The sequence below is a fragment of the Colobus angolensis genome, unplaced genomic scaffold, assembly GCF_000951035.1.
Source record: "Colobus angolensis palliatus isolate OR3802 unplaced genomic scaffold, Cang.pa_1.0 Scaffold5, whole genome shotgun sequence".
In the NCBI taxonomy this organism is placed as follows: Eukaryota; Metazoa; Chordata; class Mammalia; order Primates; family Cercopithecidae; genus Colobus; species Colobus angolensis.
Genome location: NW_012118487.1, coordinates 13,416,231 through 13,432,081, shown reverse-complemented (window position 1 = coordinate 13,432,081; position 15,851 = coordinate 13,416,231). Strand labels below are relative to the sequence as shown.

The 15,851-nt window shown below is 34.4% G+C and overlaps 1 protein-coding gene across 1 annotated transcript in view; it reads left to right on the top strand.

Moving 5' to 3' along the window:
• CEP44 (centrosomal protein 44kDa) overlaps positions 1 to 15,851 on the top strand; it is a 55,068-nt gene that overhangs the window by 975 nt on the left and 38,242 nt on the right. The window contains exons 2-4 of the mRNA XM_011959797.1: positions 11,277 to 11,370; positions 12,046 to 12,182; positions 15,050 to 15,197. Coding sequence (XP_011815187.1) covers positions 12,094 to 12,182; positions 15,050 to 15,197 — 237 coding nt within the window. The 5' untranslated portion in view covers positions 11,277 to 11,370; positions 12,046 to 12,093. The remainder of the gene's footprint in view (positions 1 to 11,276; positions 11,371 to 12,045; positions 12,183 to 15,049; positions 15,198 to 15,851) is intronic.

Genomic DNA, 15,851 nt, shown 5'->3' with positions numbered 1-15,851 from the left:
GTAGTTGCTTCATTCTAAACAAAAATCACTCTGGTCCAGTGACATTCTATTGGGAGGCACTGTTTTAATGACCTCTAACAACAATGAGATTGAGAGATGTTGAAAATCTTAAACTGCTAGAGTACACCATTTTCACAACCTCTCCCACAAGTTCAGTTGCACAGATCTGACTCGTAGACAAGGAAAGAAGCTAAAAAGGGATATTGAGAGCTTTATTATTGAATCTATGCTGCAAGCTGAGTGGTATCTCCTTTTTTCCTCAGTTTTCCTTTGATCAGTGCTGTAAGTTGAAAATGTTAAATTTTTAAAAGTATTTTTCATTAATGAAAGTAAGGTGTTAAAATGTACATAATAGATTGGCTTCTTTTAATGTCTTGTTTTTAGGACTTTTGAATTTTATAATAGACCTAGTAAAACCCTTTAAGAGAATGTAGAGCAGTAGCTGTCATTTTATTCTGTAATAATCCCAATTTTAAATCCCTTTATTTTTCTGTCTCCTATCACTTACCTCCTTCACAAGCTCTACTTGTATTACTCTTCAAAATATTTATTCTGCTGGTACTGAAGAGAGACATACTTTGTTGTCAGAAATTTCATTACCAGAGGTAAAAATCATGTAAGAGACACTGAAATGTTTCCCAAGATGTCAGAAAAAGGAAAGGTGAGAAAATATCATAAAGTGTTGCATAAAACAAAATTACTTGCACTGGGAAAATGGAATATTCATCTGGAAGGACTAAAGGAAGTCTGGAAAGACACAGAATTTACGTTAAAGTTACACAATGTCGTAATGAGAAGAAGGTATCCCTAGAAGAATTGTGTTAAAATAGATGGGTCTGGAACCTGAAAGAAGCTCAGACCTACTGTATCGGCCAGTGACAAAATCCAAGAATTCATTTTTTGCAGTTAAGGCCAGAGTAGTCCTCACTTTGTGTTTTTCAGGAAAGTCAAGGCTGATCTTGGGAAATCTCTTTCAGACTTCCGTGTGTCCATCCACCCTCAGTCGTCCTAAAGGATACTAAAGAGGATTTACCTTCTTAGCCATAATGTGATTTCAGGATGACTCTCTTTTTTCTAGTTATCTCCCATTTGACAGTACCTAAAATTATCTCCAACTAAAAATGTAAATGTTTAGTTGAAGTAATTGATTGGCTGAAAAATAGTGACTAAAATGTGCATGCACAAGTCTATAAAAGTATATTCAATAAGCTCTTCCCTACCATGTTTGATAAAGGAGAACTGACGAGAAACAGAAAGGTTCATAAAGAGAGGGAGCAGTTGCTCTACCCTGGGGAAATAGCTGTGGAAATGAGTGGCTAGGGGCTTAAAGTAGGAAGCTTACTAAATTTAGGATTTTGTAAATTGTTAGCCTTTTTACCTGTCCTTATTTAAAGATAGAGAAAAGGTGTGTAAAGGGATGATTTGTATCCTGGACAGCTGGGGAATGCGAATTGAAGGAAAACGCTAACCCAGCTTCACCTGATTTATGAACTGTTCTGTTTTCATTTTATGTAATGACTTCATTTTAAAGGAGTTTCATTTTCAAAGGGTTCATTACTCAAGGTATTGTTATGTATTACTTTTCTTCTACACGAAGTGTCCATGGACAGTTATGGTAGATGTTTTTATGTAACTTACTGAGTTTCACCTTACTGGCTGACTAGACTTTTTTTTTTTATATATAAAGAATGTTCATTATAGTTCAGAAGCCTATCTCCTTCTAGCAAAGGTTCTTAATCCTTTATATACCTACTTATGCCTCTTCTTTGGGAAAAATCTCCTTTGAAAATCTAATGAAAGCCCCACTCCATGCAAGAAATTTAGCCATTTAGAAATAAATTCCATGCTATTACTTTTGGGGTAGTTTTTAAAAAATGAATCATTTTGTTTAAAGTCTCAGTTCATTCAAATCTTTTGGTTCACGTATATGTTTTTCTGTTGTGTACATTCTTCAGAGTCATATTCCTGTTTCATAGGCCCTATGTATGTCAGCTTTTAGTAGGTATCGCCAATAAGTTTTCCAAAATAATTGTACCAATTTACTCTTTCTGTGAAAGGCGTAGATATTTTGAATTTCTTGCCCTTTTTTCCCTGTTCACCGTTTCTACTTGGCCAACCAGCAGGAGTTTGGGACCGATGACTGCAAAACATCTTGAGTGACAATGGTGGTTGCTTTAAATTAAAGTGAAGAATCAGCATCAAGAGTGGGAATGAGTGTATTCCTTCTGCTTCTAGGCCATTGGGATATAGGTCGTTTTGGGACCCCAGGTAGTAATCCAGCTCATTCTGAAATAAAGCTGAGAAATGACAAGGGTGAGTGTTGCTTTTCAGGTAGAGTGCTATTTTGGTCCCTAGGCACAGATTTTGGTTCTTTATTATGATAATACGAAGAAGGAAAAGAACTGGGTCTATTAGAGAAAATTAATGAGGAGGATTAATTAGTTTGGGATCTAAGACTTATTTGAGGTTGTGACATTTAAGCAGGATGCCGAGGGGTATTAGCCAGATGGAGAATGGGAGAGGGAAGGAGTTGCTCTGTATCTCTTCAAGCTTGAAGAAATGGCATGTGCAAAGGTTTTGAAGAGCTTGAGATATCACCAAACATCCTTGTCCAGGTCCAGGAAATTTATCCCAGATACCATTTCTGTTATTTGTTGCTTTCCATAATATTTTTAATTAACTAAATCACACACATTCTATTTTTCATCATTACTTGGTAGATGGTATGTTTTGATTTTCCCTTCTGGTTATGATTTACATGTATTAACTTATTAATACACGAAGATCAAAAAGTGACGAAAATTGTTCAGAAGGTGCAATTTATTAAAGGATAATTATAATTATTTCATGCTGACAATATGTTTTCAAGTGTTTTACAGTAATTTAACCTTTCTGTTTCTATAATTTCATGGTAAGAAAGAAGATGAAATGAATTAGGTAGAGCTGGTAACACCAGGTATAGATAAGAATGTAGTATTTAAAGGTAATTTCTGAAATTCTCTTCTTGCATCTGCTCACTGAAGGACAAAATTCTGTGTGTGAGAAGGGAAAACTTTGGGTGAAAAGTGAAAACTTGGATTTTGTAGTCCAGGCCTTTAAGTAGATAACACACTCAGAAGGGGAAAATTTGGGTTGCTTTATATACAAAGGGACTATTTTTAGAGGTGTATGTGCAGGGATCTGGCGCTGCTTCATTTTTTAACCTGTTCATTGAGGTCTGATTGACATACAGAAAGCTATAGACATTTAATGTATACAATTTCTGTTTGGAGATAAGTAGATATGGTGAAACCATCTGACTATTATTACTATAAGAAATCAGTGCCAACACCTTGAAAAGTTTCCTTCTACCCATCTTTTTTTCACCTTTTGTGATAAGAGCACTTAACATTAGATCTAACTTCTTAGCAAAATTTTAAGAATGCAATATTGCTAATCACAGACACTGGGTTGTATCTCCAGATCTTGTTTATTTTGCATAACTGAAGCTTTGTACCCTTTGAACAACAGCTCCTCATTTTGTTCTCCTCAAATTCCCTTACAAACACCATTCTATTCTCTGCTTGTACTTGACTATTTTAGATTTCACATATATTGAGATACTACAATATTTGTCTTTTTGTGTTTAGCCTATTTCACTTAGCATAACGTCCCTCAAGTTCATCCATGTTGTTGCAAATGGCAGGATTTCCTTCTTTTTTAAAGCCAAATTTGTTTATTCTCACATTTTTGTTGGGGTCCCTAAGGTTTTATACATATAAGATCATGCCATCTGCAAACAGGTAAATCATTTTACCTCTTCTCTTTGATTTGGATGTTTTTAATTTCTTTTTCTTACCTAGTTATTCTGGCTAGAGCTTAAAATACTACACTGAATAGGAGAGGCTAAAGTAGCCTCTCCTTGCCTTGTTCCTGATCTTATGGGGAAAGCTTTCAGTTTTTTACCTTTAAGTATGTTAGCTGTGGGCTTCTCATAAATGGACTTTATTTTGTTCTTCCTTTACCCAATTTGCTATAAGGTTCTTCCATACCGAATTTATTGAAAGTTTTTATCATGAGGGAGTATCTAATTTTGTCAAGTGCTTTTTCTGCATCTGTGGAGATGCCCATGTGAGTTTCATCCTTCATTCTATTAATGCAGTGTATCACATTGGTTGGTTGTCATGTGTTGAACCATCCTTATATCACAAAGAAAAATCCCCCTTGGTCATGGTATATGATTCTTTTAGTGTGCTGTTGTGTTTGGTTTGCTAACATTTTGTTGAGGATTTTTGCATCTATATTCATCAAGTATATTAGACTGTAGTTTTCTTGTAGTGTCTTTGTCTGGCTTTGGTGTCAGGGTGATGCAAGCCTCAGAATGTCTTTGGAACTGTTCACTCTTCTTTTTTTTTTTTTTTAAGATATATTTCAGAAGATTTTGTATTAATTTTTCTTTAAATGTTTGCTAGAAGGTGTCTGGCTCTTGGCTTTTCTTTGTGGGAATTTTTGATTATTCCTTCAATCTCCTTTTTTGTTATTGTCTATTCAGGCATTCTATTTCTTCTTGATTCAGTCTTGGTAAGTTATAGTTTTCTAGGAATTTATCCATTTTTTTTAGATTGTCCAGTTTGATGGCTTGTAATTGTTCACAATAGTCCCTTATGATACTTTTTATATCTGTGGGATCAGTTGTCTCCTGTTTGATTTCTGATTTTATTTGAGTCTTCTATTTTTAAAGTCTAGCCAAAGATTTGCTGATTTAGTTTGTCTTTTCAAAAGAGGAACTTTTAGTTTTGTCAATTTTTAAAATTGTTTTTCAGTTTTCTATTTCATTTATTTCTGATCTAATGTTTATTATTTTCTTCCTTCTGCCAATTTTGGATTTAGTTTGTTCTTTTTCTAGTTCCTTGAGGTATAAAGTTAGGTTGTTTATTGATATCTTTCTTTTCTTTTTTTTTTTTTTGACAGAGTCTCGTTCTGTCACCAGGCTGGAGTGCAGTGGCACAATGATCTTGGCTCACTGCAACCTCTGCCTTCTGGGTTCAAGTGATTCTCCTGCCTTAGCCTCCCGAGTAGATGGAACTACAGGTGTGCACCACCACGCTCAGCTAAGTTTTGTATGTTTAGTAGAGACGGGGTTTCACCATGTTGGCCAGGATGGTCCCTATCTCTTGACCTCATGATCCGCCTGCCTCAGCCCCCCAAAGTGCTAGGAGTATAGGCGTGAGCCGCCATGCCCTGCCTCTTTCTTCTTCTTAATCCATTTATTGCTATAAACACTTTTCTTACTCTACTTTTACTGCATCCTATATAGTTGGGTATACTGTGTTTTTATTATTGTTTGTCTTGAGATATTTTATAATTTCTGTTTTGACTTCTTCTTTGACCCAGTATTATTTAATAATGTTATTTAATTTCCCTGTATTTGTGAATTTTCCCATTTTCTTTCTATTATTGATTTCTAGTTTTATTCCATCGTGATCAAAGTCCTTAGAATGTTTTTAGTCTTCTTAAATTTGTTAGGACTTGTTTTGTGACCTAGGCTGTGATCAGTTATAGAAAATGTTTCATGTGCTCTTGAGAAGAATGATTATTTTGCTATCGTTGGGTCTCATACTCTGTGTATGCATGTTAGGTCTGTTTGGTCTAAAGTGTTGTATAGTTTGCGATTTACTTGTTGGTATTCTGTCCGGATGACCAGTATATTATAGACAGTGATGTATCAAAGTCTCCTTCTATATTGTATTGATATCTATTTCTTCCTTCAGCTCTATCAATGTTTGCTGTTGGCGTTCTGTCTGGATGACCTGTACATTACAGAGAGTGATGTATCCAAGTCTCCTTCTATATTGTATTGATAGCTATTTCTTCCTTCAAATCTATCAGTGTTTGCTGTATATTTTAAGGTGCTTTGATGTTGGGTGCATATGTATTTTTAGTTGTTATATCTTTCTATTGAATTGACCCTTTTACTATTATATAATGCCTTCTTTGTCTTTTGACAGTTGTCGACTTAAAGTCTATTTTGCCTGATATAGATATAGATAGCAACCCTGCTCTCTTTTGGTTATAGTTTGCATGGAGTATCTTTCTCAATCCCTTCACTTTTAGCCTATGTGTGTCCTTAAATGTTAGAGTCTCTTGCAGATAGCGTATAGTTGGGTGGTGTTTTTATTATCCATTTCAGCCATTCCATGTCTTTTGAGAACCCTTAATTATTAAAAATTTAAAGTAATAATTTTTAATAATTAAGTACTTGGTTGTTTCCATTTTATTCAGTTTTCTATTTGCTTTCTGTTTCTCTTGTTTTCTCTTGTTGGTTGTCTTTGTGATTTGATGATTGTGGTAGAATGCTTTGATTTCTTTTTTCTCTTTTTTGTTGATTTACTCCTTTTTGTTTTGGTTACCATGGGGTTTGCATCAAATATTATGTAGTTATAGCAGGCTTTGTAAAACTAGTAACAACTTAACTTCATTCACATGCAGAATCTCTACATTCCTCCCCACTCTTCCTCACCAATATATTTAATTGATTTCAGATTTTACTTCTTTCTGTATTGTTTCTATTAACAAATTTCTGTGGTTGTTATAGTTATTCATACTATTTTTGTCTTTTAATTTATATACTAGTGTTCAATGAGATTTATGTGCCACACATTTCAGTACTGCAATGTTCTGTGTTTGTTTACATGTTTACTTTCAGCAGTGAGATGTATACTTTCATCTGCTTTCATACTGCTGGTTTAGTATCTTCGGTACTTGAAGAACTCCTGTTAGCATTTCTTGTTAGAGCATGTCTAAAAGTGACAAACTCCCTGAGTTTTTTAATCTGAGAAAGTTTTTATGTTTTCTTTATTCTTTTTTCTTTTTCTTTTCTTTTTTTTTTTTTTTTTCAGGTCTGGCTCTGTTGCACAGGCTGGAGTGCAGTAACATGATCTCAGCTCATTGCAACCTCAACCTCCTGGGCTCAAGCCAACCTCCCACCACAGCCTCCCAAGTAGCTGGGACTAGAGGCATGCACCCCCGTGACTGGCTAATTTTTGTATTTTTTGTAGAGACAGGATTTCACCATGTTTCCCAGGGTGGTCTCTGAGCTCAAGCAATCTGCCTGCCTCAGCCTCCTCAAGTGCTGCGATTACAGGTGTGAGCCACCACTCATGGCTATTTCCTTCATTCTTGAAGGACAGTTTTTTCAGGTAATTATTTTTGGTTGTCAGGTTTCTTTTTTTACTTTCAGTATGTTGAATATGTCATTCCACTCTCTCCTGGCCTGCAAGTGTTCTGCTGAGAAATTCACCAATACCTTTATGGGGGCTCCATTACATGAAGTAAGTTACTTTTCTGTCGTTGCTGTCAAAATTATTTTTCTGTCTTTGAATTTTGACAAATTCTTTATAGTGTGTATTGGTGCAGACCTCTTTGGCTTCAACCTGTTTGGGAACTTTTGGGCTTCGTGGTCTGGATGTTCATTTTCATCCCTAGATTTGGGAAGTTTTCAGCCATAATCTAAATGTGCTTTCTGCCCCTTTCTCTCTCTCTCTCTCTCTGCCTTCTGGAACTTTTATAATGTCTTTATTAAGTTACTTAGTGGTATACCATAAGTCCCGTAGTATTACTTCATTTCACTTTTTATTCTTTTTTATATTTGTTCCTCTAATTGCATAATTTCATACGACCAGTGTTCCAGTTTGGTGATTCTTTCTTTCAGTGGATTGAGTCTGTTGTTGAAGCCTTCTATTGAATTTTTTAGTTCAGTCATTGTATCTTTCAGCTCTAGGATTTCTGTTTGGTTCTTTTTTATGCTTCTCCTTTATTGAACAAAATTTTGTTCATGTATTGTTTTCCTGATTTTATTTCATTTTCTATCTGGGTTTGTTTGTTTGTTTGTTTTTGTAGCTCACTGAGCTTTAAGATGATTATTTTGAATTCTTCGTCTAGCAGTTCATGGATCTTCATCTTGTTGTAGTCAGTTTCTGTAACCTTATTGGTTTCCTTTGGCATGTTATATTTACTCATAATCCTTTGAGTCTTTCACTAGTGTCTGTACATTTGAAGGAGCAGTTACCACTTGTGTACTTCACAGAGTGATTTCAGTAGATAAAGATCTTCTCCTGCTGGGTCCCTTGATGAGACTGACTTCTAAACCACAGTCACCTAGGTGGAGCCAAGTTGTGGGTCTGCTTACATGTTCAAAATCAGGTCTGCAGATTGTGGGCCTATTACTGGGGCTTGGGTGGGTGCGGTTCCTTCTGGGATCCCAGACAAACAAGTCTTCCTTGTGAGACCTTGGACAGGTGGGTTGAAGCCCACATGCTGATGAGGCTGCTGCTGGGTCTGGAGCCAGATCTGTAGTCACATGCCAGCTACCGGGGCACGATTCTGCCTTCTCAAAATGGCTACTATCAGTCTTGGGCTCCAGAAGGATGTCACACCCTCCTACTTGGACCCTTCAGGGCACTTTCATACACAGATGGTTGCTAAATTGGTGCTTCTGTAAAGGACAGGGACTGGGGAGGTCTTGTTCCACTATCCTCTTCTAGCTAAAACCTTCTTTGATTTCTTTCATAGTATTGTAGTTTGTGACATAGAGATCATGTACATATTTTGTTAGACTTATAAGTGTTTTTTGTGCTGTGATAATGGTGTTTTTAGTTTTATATTTCATTCTAATCATTTATTGCCAATATATAGAAAAACATTTGACTTTTGTGTATTGACCTTATATTATGTGACTTTGCTATACTCACTTTTTAGTTCTAGGGGTTTTTGTTGATTCTGTAGCATTTCCTACATAAACAATCATGTCTTTTGCAAATGAAGACCACTTTATTCCCTTCTTCCTAAGGTATATTATTTCCTTTGCTTGCCTCATTTCACTAGCTGGGACTTCTGGAACACTGTTGAATAGGAGTGGTGAGATGGGACATCCTTGTGTTATTCCCAGTCTTTGGACGAAGTATACAGTTTCTCAGCCTTAAGTGTGGTGTTAGCTGTTGGTTTTTTTGTAGGCTTTATGGCCATTCTAATAGGTGTGTAGTGGTATTTTGGTTTAATTTGCAAATCTCTAATGATAAATGATTTTGAGCCACTTTTCATATTATTTACAATCCACATATCCTCTTTAGTGAAATATCTGTTAACATCTTTTGCCTATTTTTAAATTGTATTGTTTGTTTCAGAATTCTAGGTATTTTCCCAATTTAAGTTGAGGAAGTTTCCCTCTATTCCTAGTTCGCTGAGAGTTTTTATTATGGGTGGGTGTTAGATTTTTTTCAAGTACTTTTTCTACATCCATTGATAATACATGATTTACCTTCTTTGACCTGCTCATGTGGCTTACCTTGATTTTTAGAATGTTATACTAAGCCCCTGCATACCTAGAGTACATTGCTGGGTGTGATATTTGATACCTTGATTGAGTGTAGAATTCAAGATTATGTGTAATTCCTCTCAGGATTTTGAAGATAATGTTGCTTTATCCTTTAGCGTCTAACATTGCTATTGAAAATTTGATGCTATTTTGATATTCTTCCTATGTGATCTTTTCTTGCCTTGTTGGATATTTTACAAAGCTTCTCTTTCACGTTATGAAATGTCACAGTGATATATCTTGCTGTGAGTTTTGTTTCACTTCTTGTGTTGATCATTCATGGTGTTCTTTGAACCTAGAAAATCATGACATTCCGTCTTGAGAGGTGTTTTTGTATTATTTCACAATTTCCTCCCTCATTTTCTCATATTCATGAGATGTTGAACCTTTCGGTTTGGTCCTCTAATTTTCTTATAATTTCTATTCCACTTTTGTATCTTTTCGTCCATTGTGTAACTATGATTATCTCCTCAAACTTATCTTATTTACATTTTTATTTTTGCCATCATTTTAAATTCTATTGTTGATTTCTATTTAAATTCATTGTGGTCTAAAAGCAGACATTGTATGACTTCTACTTTTTAAAAATGTGATAAGGTATGCCTTATGACCCCAAAGGTAGTCTCTCTTGGATGTTCCGTGTGAAATTGAGAAGAATATGTATTCTGTTGTTGTTTGATGAAGTAGTCTATAAATATTCATTATATCCAGCTGATAGATGATATTGTTTGTCCTTACTGATTTTATTATTATTATTATTTTATTTTTATTTTTTGCCTGCTGGATCTATCTCTGATAGAGGAGTGTTGAAGTCTCCAACTAAAATAGGGGTTTGTATATTTCTCCTTGTGGATTGTCAGTTTTTATTGTGTTGTCAGGTGCATATATATTAAAGATTGTTATATTTTTTGGGAGAATTAAGTCGTTTATCTTTATGTAATGCCCCTTTATCCCTAATAACTTTCCTTATTATAAAGTCTGCCGTCTGAGATTAATATAACTGTTCCTGCTTTCTTTTAATTAATGTTAGCATGGTATATTTTTCCCTATCCATTTACTTTTAATCTTATAAACAAAATGGATTTCTTATAGACAACATGTAGTTAGATCTTATTTTTGGTCCACTTTAACAATCTCTGGCTCATTTTGCATTCTCACAAGCTTCATATTTTTTATATCCTTCTATTCTTGTTTTAAGTTTTAATTTTTTTTCTTATCTCATCATTGAGAATGGAAAGCTTCATTTTGAATTTTTTTCTCTGTATTATCTCTATTTCCACCAATTTTTCTTCTCTGCTTATTTTGTTAAAGGTATCTATATATACTTTTCATAATGAAAGCTTCCCTCTAATAGTTATTGACCTTTGGGCATATATTCAGTTTTAAAAGTGAGAATCTAAGAAAAAAAGGTGCCTGGCTAGGACTTATCAATGAGTGAGTTTGCTGCAGGTTTATTGGGCAAGACTCTGCCCTTTTCAATGGGGGTTTTCTTCAAATATCAGAAATGTGATGATACTTTTTCTCTAGGTCCGTCCACCTTCTCTAGCATAGAACTTGATAGTCTGTTGTCATGGAGGATATAAGTCTCAGTTTCTTGCGGCCGAGATATAGGAAGAAACTTTATTAATCTGTGTGTGTGCGCGTTTTCATTAATACTTCTTTCTGCCTTCGAACATTTCATTCCATATTGTTTGCCTTGCCTGATGTTTCCAAATTTGGTGCCTCTTTGATTCAATTTCTTTAGAATGTAAAGCTCTTTTCTCTTTCCAGGGAAGGTGAGAGGTAGTTGCCTTGATGAGCAAGTTATGTGTGTAGGGATAGGAGACGAGAGGGAAAATAAATTCTAGGGTAAGCTGCTTCTTATGTAGACTTTCAAATAATCATTCTTATTTCAGCCCCCTGGACTTACCCCTGTGTTTTTCAGAAGCATCAAGTGCACCTGATTTGTGAACCTATCTTGCTTCAGTTGGTTTCCTCCTAAATAGGCAGATGGGATTGGCCTGTCTCTGGTCTGCTAGGTTGGTTGTCCCTTATTCATTTGCTTTTCATTTTCCAAAATTTCGTTGATACCTGTTTTGTCATGTGAAATCTCCTAAAGTTCTTTTTGTCCTGGTGGGGATAGATGATTTTAAATTATTTACTTTCATTTTAGTGGTCTTTAGAAAATGGAAAGGAAGGTAACATGCATTTAATCTGTCATATTTATCCAAGTGAACCCTGCATTTTTAAAATGTACTTTTAGTTTTTAGGAAAGGTATCTTTTTGGCAACTGTGTGAGATCAGAGCCCTGTGACTCTGATTAAATCTGTGCTAAATTTATTTGTCTCCATTTTTTATTGATTGTGTTATGTAGCCTCTATAAGCATCCAAAAGAGTCACTGATGGATGTTATTTCAAGTTGATGTGTCTTAAATGGTGCTTTATGCTTAAAAAAAAAAACTATTTGGGCAAGTGTCATATAAGATACTTATAATAAGATGAATATAAGGCACTTATTTTTTTGGAAGGAAAACATGTAGGAGGGTAGAGGAGACACCCTATTTTCAGGAACTTACAGTAGTTACAAAGTAGACCTTGAGTAGTAGAGAAGAAGATAGGGGAAAAAGAGCTAGGGTAAGATATGAACAAAATAGAATCAAGAAGCTTCAGAAATACAGAGACTTAACCAATATTTCATGGATTTCTATTATTAGGTGAAAAATTAGACTTTCAAGAGTTAGAACTGAATCCGATGTTACATAATGGCAACAGGTGACTTAAAAAGAAGCTTACGGAACCTAGAACAGGTGCTCCGCTTGCTAAATTATCCTGAAGAGGTGGACTGTGTAGGGTAAGCTATAATATCAAACTTAATTGTATTCTTCTTGCTAGTGATTTGAGATAATATTTAACATGGAGGACTACCTAAGAAAAATCAGATTTTACCTGGATCCTATTTAAATCTGCCTTGAAATGATTAAAATATTTGAGAAAGCAAGGAATTACAGGAGTTTATTTCTAAGTATGAACAAATAAAGAATTCCAACTTAAAAGATTTAAAACTGTTTAGAAGCACAGTGTTTATCTCTATAAGGTATAATCTCTGTACAACTTTTAAACTCATAGAAGTATAATAGATTTCATTAATTGTGTAATCTACCACTCTCTCACATTCAGTTGGATGATATTTCTTACAGTTAAATATATCCAGAATAAGAAGAGATTGTTGCCATTTCTTGTCAGTCTTTTCTTGTCATTTTTTTTTTATTCTTTTATGGAGGAAAAATTTTATACATTTAAGGGAAGATTTGTTGCCTTAAGGCAACATTGTTCCTTTCATACGGAATATTCTAGTTAGTAGATTTTTTTGTGTATGGCAACCTGAAGATTGCTCTTAAGCTCTCCCATTTAACAGACCCCACTTTGAACCTTTCACTTTAGCTCCCATTTTGCAACTATGACTTGACGTTTTTAGAATATGGCAACATACATTTTCCTATATTCATGCCTATCTAATATGGTACTGCAGTCATTCTTTATCCTTTCACACTTCTGTTTCTTCATAACACTTACCCTTAACCTTTCATCATTGATTAATTGATGGATTAGTTTGTTTCCCTTCAGCTTACAAGAATGTAAGCTGAAGTCTTGGACTTTGATTTTTGTTTTCACTGTTGAATCCTCCCATCTAGAATTATGCAAGGCACATATTAGGAGTTGATTAGACATTTATTGAATGAATGAGTGTCCAGGGACAAGTCCAAGTTAGATGTTCAAGAGTAAAGTGAAACATGGTTAAACCAACTACTAAGTAGAATCCTTCAGTAATGGGCTTTACATATAAGAATGGATATCCATATAAGAATGGATATTCTAATTACTCTTGAGGTTACACTAGGGAGAGGTAGGGGCTGTCAAGAGAAGGCTGAAAGTGAAAGGATAGAGAGGAGAGTAAGGAGAAAGTTAGGTCTAATTGCTGTTACTATAGGCATTATATGTGAGTGGCAGAAGATATGAAACAGATGTAATCTACGTATGTAAGAATCATCTTGATTCCTCAAAACATGAAAATCCTGACCATTCAGAACTTGCAGGGGTTTAACCGATTTGAGTAGCCAAGATTTCCCCTTGCCACTTTAAGCGTCAACATTTTAAAAGACATTTTAAACAGGAATAATTCTAAAATATACCAATATTATCTTGTATTCTAAATACAGTGTTTAAACATTTAATTTTCTTATTACCCAAAAGCATCCTTAAGAACAATAATTTTTAGATTATTATATAACATACTGAAATCTGCAGGGTCTGTTGAGATTTGGAATGCTACTTGCTTCTTCCACGGAGACACTCAGGTTGCTAGTCTCCCTGTACACACACAACACCCCCCTCATTTTGATTCTTTTTTCTACTTTTTCACATTTGTAATGTTTTCTGGCCATTTGCCGTTTTTTGTGTTGGTATGCCAGTTTCTAATATCTGTTTTTCTTACTGTTTCTAATATGCTAAGTCCTTAGGAACTAGACAACCAAGGTTGTTGAAATTGTTTAACATAAGAAGTGTTAAATGTGGACCTGGCTATAGCCTATGTATAGTTTGCATAAAATGGACAGATTTTGCTGTTCAAAGGTATTTTTTTTTCAATTCCTGTTTTTGGACTATGTTTCAGATAGACAAGGTTGCCAGAGCAGTTTTCTGATTGGGTGAAATATTATAATATTTTAAAGAAACATAAAAGAAACAACTCATATTTGTCCAGAAAAACAAAATGCAGTGTTATCATCATGTATTTGTTCTCTTTCTTACTAAAAATTTGGGTGGAGATGGGGATATTTATGTGAGCATCTTGAATTATTTGGAAAACATTTATGTTTTATATAAGTACAAAATACTACAATTTAAGAAATGTAACTGGCAAATTGAACAAATATCTCCTGTGCTTTGTCGTGGGAAATTCGGTGAAGGTACTTCACATTGAGAAAATAAGAAGACAGGAAACACTACCAGACAGATAGTGACACAGCAGATACTGAGTAGCCTGGGAGTCTTTCTCAGAGAGATCAGTATAGATCAGAAAGTTGACAGCTTCATGGGAAGCTTGAGATTTGATGAATGATGCATAAAAAATAAATAACAATTGGATAAGCAAAGAAGAGTGGGATACCTTTCTAGACTGGAGGAATTAGCATAGGTAATAATGTAAGATTTAGAATGCGCAGTAAGTGAAAAGTAATAGACTGCTCAGCCAAGCCACAGTTCATGCTTTTTCCCACCCCATCTTCCTCATCTGTAACTTAGAATTCATAATCTTTACCTTTGGAAGTTTGTGGTAGAGAGCAAAGGAGGTAATAGAACAAGTGTTTGCAAAACCATAAAGTGTACTTCAATATTGTAAGATGGTACATTGCTTTTATTAGTAGTAGAAAATGGAGTAGATCACATAAAACTAAGCTATGGAAAATCAATGATAAATAATTGGTACTAGAGACCTATAGTAAGTTTTTTGAGCAGATGAACAGTGGTATTTCATAGTACTCTGGTTAGACTGGTTTAGAATGGGGAATGGAATCTAGAAGGTCTCATGTATCACCTAATTATTATAGCTGTAGTGTTGTTTTAAATTATTATAAACATTTCTAGTATTTTCTTAATTATCCAACTTTGTGGAATTATGCTTATTAAATGCTTACTAAGAATATTTTTCTTTTTTTCTAACAGTTTGATAAAGGGAGACCCAGCAGCATCTTTGCCCATCATCAGCTATTCTTTTACCTCATACTCACCTTATGTAACAGAACTTATAATGGAATCCAATGTAGAGCTCATAGCAAAAAATGACTTGCGCTTTATAGATGCTGTCTATAAGGTATTTTGAGTTTATGAAACAGTAATTATTCAATGATTTTAAAAAATTTAATGTTTTAGTCATAACTTCTTAAATATATGCAGCATATACAGTTGACAGGATATTTTCATTTGTATTTATCTCATTTAAATGTAGTCCCTATTGAAATCAAAATGCAATTCATGTTTGCTTTTTGAATGTTATCTATTCTAATAAATACAGCAACTGGTAATTATTTGTTATTGGCTATTGTTTGCCCTTTTTAATCAAATTTTAGTAAAATTTGGTATACTGGCAGAAATTAGGGAATAATGTAATTATATTCAATAAAATGTATAGTTTTTTAGAATTATATGTTAATTTAGTTGTTTGTAAGAAGGAACTATTACTGACATATTCTTTTTTTTTTAACCAATATATTCTTTGAGGTCTGAGAGCATGTCTCATATTGTATCTACCCTAGTATTTATACTTGTACTACGTGTATATTGAATTTCATCTTGTATTTGATTTTTTTAAAACCCTGCTTTTATCATTAATTTTTGCTTGAGTACTGTGGTTTGTAATAAAGTTAGTTTTTAATGGTAAAAGCCACTTATCAAATGTAGTCTTTTTTTTTTTTTTTGAGACGGAGTCTTGCTCTGTTGCCAAGCTGGAGTACAGTGTCATGATCTA